Source organism: Xenopus laevis, chromosome 5S (assembly GCF_017654675.1).
Source record: "Xenopus laevis strain J_2021 chromosome 5S, Xenopus_laevis_v10.1, whole genome shotgun sequence".
Taxonomy (NCBI): domain Eukaryota; kingdom Metazoa; phylum Chordata; class Amphibia; order Anura; family Pipidae; genus Xenopus; species Xenopus laevis.
This window is the reverse complement of record NC_054380.1, coordinates 58,004,221-58,017,694: the sequence shown is the minus strand read 5'-3', so window position 1 is coordinate 58,017,694 and position 13,474 is coordinate 58,004,221. Positions and strand designations below refer to the sequence as shown.

The 13,474-nt window shown below is 36.8% G+C and overlaps 1 protein-coding gene across 6 annotated transcripts in view; it reads left to right on the top strand.

Annotated features, from left to right (window-relative positions):
- Window positions 1-12,961, top strand: part of LOC108717915 (centrosomal protein of 85 kDa-like) — a 139,544-nt gene extending 126,583 nt beyond the window's left edge. For 5 of the 6 annotated variants that reach the window (XM_018265364.2, XM_041564613.1, XM_041564611.1 and 2 more), the window contains 4 exons: window positions 1,429-1,479; window positions 4,927-5,034; window positions 9,096-9,309; window positions 11,002-12,961. In XM_018265364.2, coding sequence (XP_018120853.1) covers window positions 1,429-1,479; window positions 4,927-5,034; window positions 9,096-9,309; window positions 11,002-11,165 — 537 coding nt within the window. In that variant the 3' untranslated portion in view covers window positions 11,166-12,961. The remainder of the gene's footprint in view (window positions 1-1,428; window positions 1,480-4,926; window positions 5,035-9,095; window positions 9,310-11,001) is intronic. The other variant, XM_041564612.1, reaches the window with a different exon arrangement.
- The last annotated feature ends 513 nt before the right edge of the window (window positions 12,962-13,474 follow it).

The window sequence follows — 13,474 nt, the reverse complement described above, 5'->3', positions numbered from 1 at the left end:
GTTGGCCAAATAAGTCAATCCTATAGTGTATGGCCACCTTTAGAGCGATTAAGGGGGTGGTTAATTTTTAGTATGTTTTAGGGGGTGGTTTACCTCTAGGTTAAATTTTAGAATGTCTTATTCCTAGTAACTTTTATTCGCCTGTTTCTTTCTAGCTTTTAAAAGGGGGTGGGGGGCACTGTCCCTGGAGCCTTTGCGAGGCTGCAATGTTATTGTTAATTTTCATTACTTTGTTTAGACCCTCTCCTATTTATATTCCAGTCTCTCATTTAAACCACTGTCTGGTTGCTAGGGTAAATAAGACCCTAGCAACCAGATTGCTGCTGAACAAACAGCTTAATAACTAAGCACAAAAAATAAAAACTAAAGACCAATTGCAAAATATCAATGTCTACATCATACTGAAGGGCATCTCCACCCAGTAAGAGAGAATCTATTTTTAAGCAACTTTCCACCATGCTTTAATTATACAGTTTCAGTGGTTTTAAAATGATTTGCTCATATTATTAAAATTCAGGGGTGTCTTTTGTGTACATTCTCTGCACATGATGCCTAAAACAGTGTTGAAAGCTCTGTGATTAAGGGCAGACACATAGGGGCAGATTTATTAAGGTTCGATTGGTAAATTCAAATTAGATTTTTTAATTCGATACTTCCAACACCTAAAACCTGCTGAGTTCATGTAGAAGTCAGTGGCAGAGGTCCAGTGAACCATTTGAAGATATTAATAGCCTTCTTGACATTCAAGGTTTTTTTTCTAGAGGAAAACTCGATTCGAATTGCTGCAGGTAATTTGCTGCAGGTGAATTTACCTGTCCCGCAAGCAACAAAGCACCAAAAAATACTTTGCCATCCATTGGCGATGCTACATATAAAACACTTTTACCTGCAGCAATTCCAATACTGACAGATGACAAGATATTTATAGGCACTGTCACCTATGGCAAAGAGCTGTGTGTCATAAAGCTGATATAAAAGTTGGAGAAGAACTTATTCCTGTTACACTGTTTTACTAGTCTGACTCAAAGATAAACACATACTGCTTTCACTAGCAATTACATTCTCAAATAACTTAAAAACCATTGAATATTTTAATTAATGGGTTTTAGAAAGTTTTAAAAGAGTGAATTACATGTTCTTTTATTATCTAAACATATGGGGTTTTTTTGGTGGCGGCCCCCAATAATACATGACCTAATTGCACCATCTTGTGCCACTCTGCATTACTTGTGATTTTTACTTTGTGACCCCATACCCCTTCCTTAGCTAAGCTGGTTCTGTGTTTCTCATGGTTGCTTCCACGCCCCCTTCTAAGAAACATATGAGTATGAGAAGGAGCATCATCAAATATTTTGGCTAAAATCAATTTGTCACTGTCAGCGAGAAATGGGAATAATATGGCACACTCTTTTTTCTTTGTTTCAACAGGTCATAGACAATCAGCAAAGTCAAATAGAGAATATGATTGCAGAAATTCAGGTAAAGTGGCTGCTCAAACTAAATTGTGTGATACTAAGGGATATTTAATAACACTGGAGATATTAAAAATTTCCTTTTTCTCTGTAATAATAAAACAGTACCTTGTACTTGATCCTAACTAAGATAGAAATAATTCTTATTCAAACCAAAAACAGCCTATTGGCTTATTTAATGTTTACATGATTTTCTAGTAGACTTACTTGCCCATTTACTAACAATCAAATTGTGATTTTTCTCCCCCCACAAATTACTATAAATCCTATATTTGTAAAAGCCTTAAAATTTGAGATTTATTAAGTGTAAAAACCAACGAAAACCTCTAATACCAAACTTTGCCAAGGAAAAGTTGTCACAGTGCGATACAAGTCAGTGGTAGCTGCATTGATCTTGTTGGACAACTTTCCGGGTTTTTTTTTCCACTAGAAATTGTCTGAAAAACGCACATTATTGAAAAATTTTAGAGGTATTCTTATATTTTAGCGTGTTGTCTACCGCTTTTTTCATTCTCACTTTTTATATTCTGATTGTTTAATCAATTCAATGACAATCGTGGTTTCAGAGTTTGTCAGTTTAGTCGTGGTTTCAAAGACCACTTAAATCCACCCTTTAATAAATAAGCTTTCAAAGGTATGAAGATACAAATTCCAGAAAGATCCATCATCCAGAAAACCCCAGTGGATAACAAGTCCTATACTATACCTATTTTATCTTAGTGGCTGAATTGCAAAACAGCAGGCTGGATTACTGCAGTTCACATCTCAGTATTCAATCTGCAATTAAGAATGACATGCTGGAGGCTTGGCTCTGTTTATTTGGGTACTGCTGATTTTAATATAGCTGATGCTAGTGGGAAATAAAATATGGGCACATCTTGAAAAGTGACCCAACTGCAGTTTTTGACAGAAAGAAAATAGATTGCCAGAAGACTACTATTTTATAATCTCTATTTGCTTTGTTTTACTATTATGTGCAGAATCACATAAAAACATGTACAAACCCTTATATTTCAGTGATCTCGCTCTCTTACTGCATTGGAGTATCACAAATGTGCACAATTGATTTTATACATGCAGTCATTGTTTATTCTGGGTCACCTGTTACCAAGATCCTATTAATATTGATCCTGAGGGGAAAAAACCATTTGAAAAAAAAATAATAATAAAACAGTAGCTTGTACTTGATCCCAACTAAGATATAATTAAATGTGAAAAAAACGAATCCGGGATTGAAGTTTAAAATAAGGGTGAAAAAGCTATAATTGAACACACATGGTGAATAAGTTAATTTAACACACAAGTGTATGTTCTTTTTTGCATCACAGTAAAAAAGTGTTTTAGTAAGGTTTGGAGGACACTGTGGGTGTATTTTACTTAATATTGAAATTACTACACTAATTCCCTAGTTGAAACTCACTTCTTGTGAGTATATAATACCACCAGAAAGCAACAATCCGAATTTGTGTTGCTAACCTCACTATCCCTTAGTTACGGACCCACCCACCCCTTTCTGTTCTCTTTTCTTCCTGTTTAAAATAAGGGTGAAAAATACTGTGGGTGTATTTTACTTAACATTGAAATTACTACACTATATACATTTTCTGTTATCTCCCCCCTCCTCTCTGAGGGATACAGCAACATCGTTTATTTCTGTGAAGCTAAGATATAATTAATCCTTATTGGAAGCAAAACCAGCATATTGGGTTTATTTAATGTTTAAATGAATTTCTAGTAGACTTAAGGCATGAAGACCCAAATTACGGAAAGATCCGTTATCCGGAAAACATCAGGTCCCGAGCATTCTGGATAACAGGTCCCATACCTGTGTGTGTGTATGTATATATATATATATATATATATATATATATATATATATATATATATATATATATATATATATATATATATATATATATATATATATTATTTTTTTTTTTTTTTTTTTTTTTTTTTTTTAACATTGCTAATTATTTATGCTATCATGAACTGAATTCATTATTCACAGCCTGAAATCGCGGCCTGAGGTAGACCTAACAATTCTCTCTTATAATTACCTGCCAAAGCACAGTCTTTGTGCTTTGATTAACTATTTATTGTATATTGAGAACAAGTAAAACATGTTTAAATATTCAGAGCAATGGATTATAACTCTGTATGACCTTGCACAGAGAATTAAAAGGACAGTAGTGTCTAAAAGCAAGTTCACTTACAGGGAACTATATCTATCTATCTATCTACAAATATACAGTTATGGGACCTGTTATCCAGAATGTTCGGGACATGGGTTTTTCCGCATAAGGAAAATTGGGATTTCTGTAATTGGGAACACTAGACTTACGAAAAAACATTTAAACCCAATAGGATTGTTTTGCCTCCAATAAGGATTAATTATATAGTTGGGATCAAGAACAAGATGGGATCCATTATCTGGAAATCTGTAATCCAGAAAGTCCTAATGAAGGAAAGGCCATCTCCCATAGACTCCATTTTATTCAAATATTACAAATTTTTAAAAACGATTTCCTTTTTGTCTGTAATAATAAAACAGTACCTTGTACTTAATCCCAACTAAGATATAATTAATCCTTATTGGAAGTAAAGCCAACCTATTGGGTTTATTTATTTATTTATTTATAGGCTTTCAGGTATGGGGATCCAAATTACAGAAAGATCTGTTATCTGGAAAACCCCAGGTTCCAAGCATTCAGGATAACCGGTCCAATACCTGTACTTTTTATTATTAGAGAGAAAAGGATATCATTTTTAAAAATGTTATATCATTTGATGAAAATGAAGTGTATGGGAGAAGTCATTTCCGTAATCTGGAGCTTTCTGGATAATGGGTTTCCAGAAACGGATCCCATACCTGTATATACAGTAGTACAGGTATGGGACCTGTTATCCAGAATGCTTGGGACCTGGGGTTTTCCGGATAACGGATCTTTCCGTAATTTGGGTCTTCATGCCTTAAATCCACTAGAAATTCATTTAAACAATAAATAAACCTAATAGGCAGTTTTTTTTCCTTCGATAAGGATTAATTATATCTTAGTTGGGATCAAGTACAAGCTACTGTTTTATTATTACAGAGAAAACGGAAATCGTTTTTAAAAATTTGGATTAAATGGAGTCTATGGAAGGCAGCTATTCCGTAATTCGGAGCTTTCTGGATATAGGGTTTCCGGATAAGGGATCCTATACCTGTACAGTATTTGATGGCCACAAAAGGAACATATATTTTTCAGAAAAACAAATTTTCACTTTCAACATTTGATATGTTGTATTTTGTACTATTTCAGTTAAATATAGGATTTAAATGATTTGTAAATGATCACATTCTTTATTTACATTTTACTTAGTTCCACAACATTTTTAAAAACAGGGTAGTATAAGCTGCAGTGGTAGGGATATTTTACCAAAAACTCATTCTGTAAAATTTTCCTTCCTTTAGGCATTGAGAGAGAAACTTTATCAAGAGCATTTGGCAGCGCAGGAGCTTGAAAAGAGGCTAGAAGAGAAAATGCACTGCACTCGGCAGCTAGAGGTTCTTTCTTTTGAAGTAAATCCAGCAGCTTTACTTTACATATTCATTGTTTCTTGCTTTAAACAAAAGGCTTGTACATTTTATTTCTGTATATGATTTGTCTGTATTTTTGCACAACAGTGAATACACTGGCATCACAAAACTGTCAAATTGAATCTAGGAAAAACTTTTTCATGTATTAAACTTACTAGGTAGGAATCAGAGAATGTTTTATTAAAATTTTCACATTTAGTATAGTTCCAAAGAAAGCACCTTACATTCCCCCTGATAAGAAACAGGTATCTACCAAGGGAATTGATAATTCTGTTGTTTTGTATGTAAAATTCAGTATCTTGCTACTTTGGAGGAAGCAGCACACAAATAATTTCTGTTTTTTTCTACTAGGATTCATTTGAGAGCCCCACAGACATTCTCTGAGTCTAGCAGAGATCAATTACCTATAATGGATTTATTTTTCCAATATAAAACAATTTTAAATAAGAACTAAAGCATAAATAAAGAAGTAGACTAGAAACGTTGTACATTATGTTTTAGACTTCTGTACCAGCCCAATCAACCGCAGCCCTTTAACAGTAAACGTTTGTGCCTCAAAAGATGCCCCTGTAGTTCCTCATATTCTTTCTGCTGATTCACTGCACATGCTCTGTGCTACTGTCAGTTACTGAGCTTAGGGACCGACTTAAAATATACACATACAATATAAATGTCACAATATAAGACCTTATTAGTAATTAATACAGATATTTACTACATGGCAGCACAGAAACCAGTGCAACTGGCATCAGATTTTAATAATCAGCCCTTTAGCATCAGCTTATATTATAGACAACCCCTAAACTTAACTTCTCAACAGCTGCTCAGAGCCCACTGAGCATGGGAGTGTCACAGACACTTTCCAAGATGGTGACTCCCCCGTGACAAGTTTGACGTCCTGGATAATTGCTGTTATTGAGAAGCTGAAAGCTGGTACAATAAGTTCAGTATATAAAATATGCCATTTTTAACCATATTCATGTAACATAGTAACATAGTAAGTAAGGTTGAAAAAAGACACACGTCCATCAAGTTCAACCTTTATTTATATCTGCCTAACTGCCAGTTGATCCAGAGGAAGGCACAAAACCCATCTGAAGCCTCACCAATTTGCCTCAGAGGGGAATAAAAATTCCTTCCTGACTCCAAAATGGCAATCGGACTAGTCCCTGGATCAACTTGTACTATGAGCTATCTCCCGTAACCCTGTATTCCCTCACTTGCTAAAAAGCAATCCAACCCCTTCTTAAAGCTATCTAATGTATCAGCCTGTATGACTGATTCAGGGAGAGAATTCCACATCTTCACATCTCTCACTGTAAAAAACCCCTTCCGAATATTTAGGCGGAACCTCTTTTCTTCTAATCGGAATGGGTGACCTACTGGTAAATAAAGCATTAGAGAGATTATTATATGATCCCCTTATATATTTATACATAGTTATCATATCATCCCTTAAGCACCTCATCCCTTAAGCACCTCTTCTCCAGCGTGAACATCCCCAATTTGGCCAGTCTTTCCTCATAGCTAAGATTTTCCATACCTTTCACCAGCTTAGTTGCCCTTCTCTGTACCCTCTCTAATACAATAATGTCCTGTTTGAGTGATGGAGACCAAAACTGTACGGCATATTATAGATGGGGCCTTACAAGTGCTCTATACAGTGGAAGAATGACCCCCTCCTCCTGTGACTCTATGCCCCTTTTAATACAGCTCAAGACCTTATTTTGCCCTTGATGCTGCTGACTGGCATTGCTTGCTACAGCCAAGTTTATCATTTACAAGGACTCCAAGGTCCTTTTTCATAATGGATTTGCCTAGTGCAGTCCCATTAAGGGTATAAGTGGCTTGGATATTCTTACATCCCAGGTGCATGACTTTACATTTCTCAACATTGAATCTCATTTGCCACTTAGCTGCCCAGTTTGTCAAGATTGTGTTGCAAAGGATGCCACATCCTGTATGGAATGTTTCGTGTTTAGTTCTCCTTTAAGCACTATAATAAACCTAATATTTGGGCTTGTTTAATAAACAATATATCATCAGCCATAGAATACTTGCCTGCATGCGGCCTAACTCCAAAGATGTCTAGGCAATATAGAATGTCATTGAAAACACTTATAAGTGCTCTCTCTTCTTTATAACAGAATAAGGCCTGTTTTGCGATGCAATAGATCTGCACATTTCAAAAGCCAACCCATCTCTGCATCTCACTGCTCAGTAATGCAGAAGGTGGCCAGATTCTGAATTCATTACTTTTTCATAATAATGACACCCCCTTGGCACAGGGGAGGTGAATCACACTGAACAATTGCACTTTAATTGCACTTTAAAATGCCCTTAAATTGACTCTTTTCCTGCATAGTGTTTTCTTGTATCTGCTGCTGCTGATCCTACGCTATAAAATCTATAAATGCTTGTTGGCAATTGGAAAAGATAAAAATATACTGAGTTGATCCTTTTCCTTTTATTGTAATCCCTTCCATGCTTTACAATAAGCCCTGCACATGAATAATGTTTGGACTTTCTCCTGTTCATGTGCTTACACAAAGATGAAATGTTTTATGCATGCCGTCGTAATGCCACCTGTGAGACCATAAACATTCCATATTTTTATCTTTGCCGTTCATCACTCTGCTAAAGCACTCCCTTTGCATTAGTGAGAAAGGTAGGCTGGTCACTAAGGGTAGTGTACCATTTCTCATCGTATGTAACTAAGCTTTTTAACTAAGCTAGACCGTTGTGCCTGCATGCTCTATTTGCCTTGCAGTGTTATATAAGGATAAACATTTCCAGGCTGGCTGTGACGGAGCTTGTTTTTGCTATTGCTATTTTAACAGCCCGCATTGCAATGGAAACTGAAGTCATGTTCTGCAATGTCTGTTTTATCCCACAGGGACTAGCAGTGTGCTACATAGCTTTACATGTGCTACATAGCTTTACATGTGCCTCTCACACTGATCCAACAAACCTATAATTACTTATATTTTCTGTGAACAGTGGCATTTTATTTTTCTTTGGTAAAACTGAATCTGTTCTAGTTCCTAGATGTCAGTGGTGTTGTAGTTCAAGACAGTATTATGCCAAATACAGATCCAGCTCCGATTGTTTCCTTTATAAGAATAGACAATTTTCTCACATAGGCGATGTCTGAGCCCTCTTCCTCTGCAGACAACATGGTGGGTTTAAAGGAACAGTCCTGTGTAAAAATAAAAAATATTTCTAATATATTTAGTTAGCAAAAAATGTAATGTATAAAGGCTGTAGTAAACAGATGTCTAACTTTACAGCTCTCTAACTCTTTAGTGACTTTAAGGGGGGTCCACATGGGACGTAACTGTTCAGTGAGTTTGCAATTGCTCCTCAGCATTCAGCTCGGATTCAAAAGCAACAGTTATGACCCATGTGGCCCCCCCTCAAGTCACTGATTGGTTACTGCCTGGTAACCAATCAGTGGAAACCAAGAGAGCTGAAAAGCAGGAAGTTGTTTCTGGCTAATATGTTACACATCCAGTCACTCCAGTCTTTATACGTTACATTTTTGACTAACTAACTATATTAGAAACATTTCTTATTTTGCACAGTCTATCTATTTACCCAGTTTTTATTGTTACTGGAACAACTCCTTTTGAAGAAAGGTACAGGTATGGGACCTGTTATCCAGAATGCTTGGACCTGGGGTTTTCGGAATAATGGATCTTTCTGTGATTTGGATCTTCATACCTTAAGCCTACTAAAACATCATATAAAGATAAATAAACCCAAACAGGCTGTTTTTGCTTCCAATAAGGATTAATTATATCTTAGTTTGGATCAAGTACAATGTACTGTTTTATTATTACAGATAAAAGGGAAATAATTTTTTAAAAATTTGGACTGTTTGGATAAAATGGAGTCTATGGGAGACAACCTTTCCGTAATTCAGAGCTTTCTGGATAATGGGTCCCATACCTGTACCAAACTCTGCATTCTCTGCCTCTGATACAAATATGAACACTAATTGTAATTTACCTTTTTTTCTGCTTTCTCTCCCATTCACAAAGAAGCAAAACTTAAAAGAAGACAATGAGCGCATGAGAGGGCAAATAGAGGAAATGCAAATTTCCAGGCAGCCATTATCAGATAAGATTCCAGTCGCTGAGCAGCTCTTCAAATTGATGTCCCACTGTCTGTTTGACTTGAAAGCACTTTGCAGTATACTAAATCAACGAGTCCATGGCAAGGAGCCAAACCTTTCTTTATTGCTAGGCATTGTATGTAAGTATTAGAAAGAAGAATGTGGTTCTTGTTGCACATAAGACTTTATATAAATCGGCTTTTTCCCCACTAGTTGCATCCTTGCCTTTGATTTTACAAGTTTTGGAACTGGAATTACAACATATGGAATATGGAAATTCAGATCTTACAATGACCTTAATCATTTTTTAGCATGTTTATTTTAGTGCTGCCTCTTACAACATTTTCCTCTAAAAGAAAAGATATTCGGGGACATTTAAGACCCCAGGAGCACAAGTGCAAAAACACTCAAGGGCACAGGAGCATTCCCCTTAGTTCTATTATATATTGTGCCCCCTCCCTCGGATGCAAAAAAAAAAAACTCAATGAAGAGCGCAGTTTCAGTACATGCAACTCAGCCCTGCCCTTACCTCCTGCTGTTCTTACCTTGCACCTTCAGAATGCCTAACTCAGGCAGCGTTCCATTGAAATTGTGTCCACCAGGTCTCTGTGCTCTGAAATGCAGCAAAGTGCAAAAAAAAAGGCTGATTGTAAATATGCCCTGTTTTTTCCAGCTAAGGGCTCTGCCAGATAGCACTAATAAGTTTGCAACTGGTAATTCATTACAACAATACATTTCTCTGGTCTTGGGGGGGGGGGGGTTGTACACAGTGATACAGTACATCTGAACTGAGCTACATGTTCTTGTGAACAGGGCTGAACTTATTTCTAATCTTCTGTAAAATTTCTAATTCTTTGGTTAAATTGTGAGAGCCCTGTTTGTTATAAATCATTGTAAAGTGCTGCATAAGTTGTTACAGGAATTCAATTTAAATTACAGTACATTTACTTCAATGCACATACACCGTAAAAAATGGAGGTGTTTTAGAGTAATTAAAATATAATGTACTGGTAAAAATTCGGTGTTTGCTTCAGAAACTATACTTTAGTTTATATTAACAAGTTGCTGGGTAGCTGTGTGGCAGCCATTCAATGCTAAAAAAGGAGAAAAGGCACAGGATACACAGCAGATAACAGATAAGCTCTGTAGTATATAATGGCATTCTGTAGTGCTTACCTACTGTGTGTGTCCTGTGCTTGAATGGCTGCCCCTATTGCTTAATAGTACAAGGTTACCACGCTTGCACACCCTGGCTCTCCAGGACAAGACAACCCGGTGCATGGTGAAAGAGGCATCGGCAACTTCAATTGTAGCAACAAAGAAGAATTTCACTGGCATTCGAACGTTCATTCAAGCAGGTACAAGCCCTTGCAGAGTTTATTTTGCGAAAAACTTTTTGCAAAATAAACTCAGCAAGGGCTTGTACCTGCTTGAATGAACCTTTGAGTGCCAGTGAAATAATTCTTTTTTGCCCCTATTGCTACACAGCAGCTTTTTTGATGTTACTGTTCCTTCAAAACAATTGTCATAAACAGGATGTCATTTGTGTGTGACTTACCTTAAGGGAACTGGCACACTATGCGTTTTGATGACTGCTACATGTAGCAATGGTCAAGCCAGCCAGTAGCTACTGCAGATCACTTCCAAATTAATTGCAAGCACCACGGGACACCCTGCATGTGAACTTTTTACTGTCAATCTGTTCAGCTACCAGAATTTCCTATCATTTTGCCTTTCTCCTAAACTGGTGTGCTGATGGCTGCCTATTGCTGGCCTGAAGTTTTGTTGCTGTTCTATTACTTAATGTTCTGTTTGTTTGTTTGTTTGCACAGCTTTGAACAGCTCTTTTGAGGAAAATGAAGCCTGCCAGAGCACAGAGAGTCTAACCAAGAAACTGTCAGAAGCACATCAGCTACGGAAGGATATTGACGATCTAAGGACTATGCTATCAGATTGCTATGCTCAGGACATGGGAGACAATTGCATTACTCAGTGATCAATCCATATTTAGATTAAATGCTGCTTTTTTACAAATCTCTGCTTTTCTACTTGGGAGCCATAACAGAAACTACAACTTTACTATGCACATCAGATGCTTCTAACCCACCCACTCCCTCTCTTTCCCTGAAGGAAAGAAGCATATTCTGGAATATACTTTCCCTCTTTTCTTATGGTTTTTAGATACTTCTGAATGTTTCCCTCACTTTGAATGTAGCGGTGGATTTTTTTTCCTACAAAATCCATTTGCATTTATACATAGATAAAAAAAGCCTACAAAAAAGTAGGGATGCACCGAATCCACTATTTTGGATTCAGCCGAATACAGAAACTGAATCCTAATTTGCATATGCAAATTAGGGGTGGTTGCCCCTAATGTGCTTATGCAAATCTGGATTTGGTTCGGCCGGGCAGAAGGAATAGGCCGAATCCTGCTGAAAAAGGCAGACTCCCCAACCGAATCCTGGATTTGGTGCATCCCTACAAAAAAGTGCTGCAGGTGCAAGATGTCAAAAGAATTCCTTTTGCACCTACTCTCCTAGATGACTAAAGGAAAATTACACAGAATTGTTTTGCATTTTAGTTTTAGGAGTGAATTCTAAGTGTGATTGTGATTGAAGTGTGTACAGTTGTGCGATAGGTGAGGTGACGTCTAGTATTGTTTTTTTATGAGATGTGGATAGTGCAAAAACAAAATACTATGTTTAAAAAAAACTGAAATGTTAAATAGTTTTGAAGTAGTTACAAGTAGCAGGAATTAAGTTAATCAGGCTTTCTACTGGTCTACTGGTGTGGTGCTTAAATCAGGGGATAAATCAGGGGATATATGTTATGGGATCCCAGTGTTTGATGTAGTTGTATCTTCTATCCCTTTTGGGTTTAATATTATGAACAAATTATTCAGTCTGATGCAGAACCCTGTACAAAGTTGGGTCATTAGCAGCTGAGGTTTACTATATATTGTGCTTGGTCTCAACCAGAGAATCTTCACTCACACACAGTATTTATTCCTGAATGTGATTGTTTGCCTTTATTTTTGCTACAAAGTACAGCGTATATGGCCTGTAGCAAACACGATGCAGGAATATAGCTCCTTATAAATTGTAGAAAGTCATTTTCTGCATTTCCAAACACAGTTGGGGGGTCATTTATAAGAGTGGGCAAATTATGATGATTGTTTTCAGTGCTTAACCTGGAGCTGGCTGAAAAAAAGCTAATCACTGATTGGTTGCTATGGGTTACTGCCCAGGTGCAAATTTGCCCAGTGAGCCCCAGTGATCACTGCAATAAAACAATTGTATGACTTACTACTACCTGGGACTGGTACTAAAAAGACCTGGCTTATATGCCATCAATAGAGAGGCTTGCAGATCAAGTGAGACTGCTGATAAAAGGCTGATGAAAGCCCATCATGAGAATACCAACTTCTCCATTGTGTGCAAGATGCTCTTAAAAACATTTCTGTCAAGGTAGCATCATAATGGGTAATTTTCCTCATGGTTTAACTCGTACAATTGTTGCAAATATCTTCCCATCATAGACTCTAACAGCAGCCCGTCTGTTTTGTTGCCGCTACATTCCTTGGAGATAAGTCAAACATATAGATTATAAGTTGGGGGGGGTTGCTGTTCCTCACTCTTAAAAAATATGATTCTCCTATCCTGAAGGATAGTATAAAATGCTTTCTAAGAAAATGTGTCCTAAGGAAGCCATTATTGCCCTGTATTGCATTAAGTAAATACTTCAGAGCTAGTCTTACATTTCTCACAAACCCTATTGATCTGAAAGATAGCACTGAGCTGTTTAGCTTGCACAGACAATCATGTCAGACACCTTGTACATATTACCCAGACATCCTTTCAAATATTTTAGTAAGCAATAGAAGGTAAATCATATACATTTACATTTCGGGTGCTTTTTTTTTTTTTTTAAACCTAAAATGTCTGATTTATAAAAGGCCATCTGAGATGAAGGTCAATGGCACATTTTATTTATTTTTATTGGGGTTTAACTTGTGAAGATATTGTTGTTATCCCCTTTGCCTCTGCTAGTGACAGGCAGTTTTTGTCCCCAAAACTCAATGTTTATTGGCCCAGTAACTGCATGCAACTGGGGGGTGGAGATATCAACCATTTCTCTATAGCTAAAATACACAGCAGTAAAAAAACAGTGACATCGGCCTAAGGCCTTGTATCCCACAAACAGATTCATAAGTCACACTTGTATCTGGTGACAAGTAGAGTTCTTTGCCACTGGGTACATAAAAGTCTTTTGAGAAACCTATTACTTGGCACATACAAAAATAAA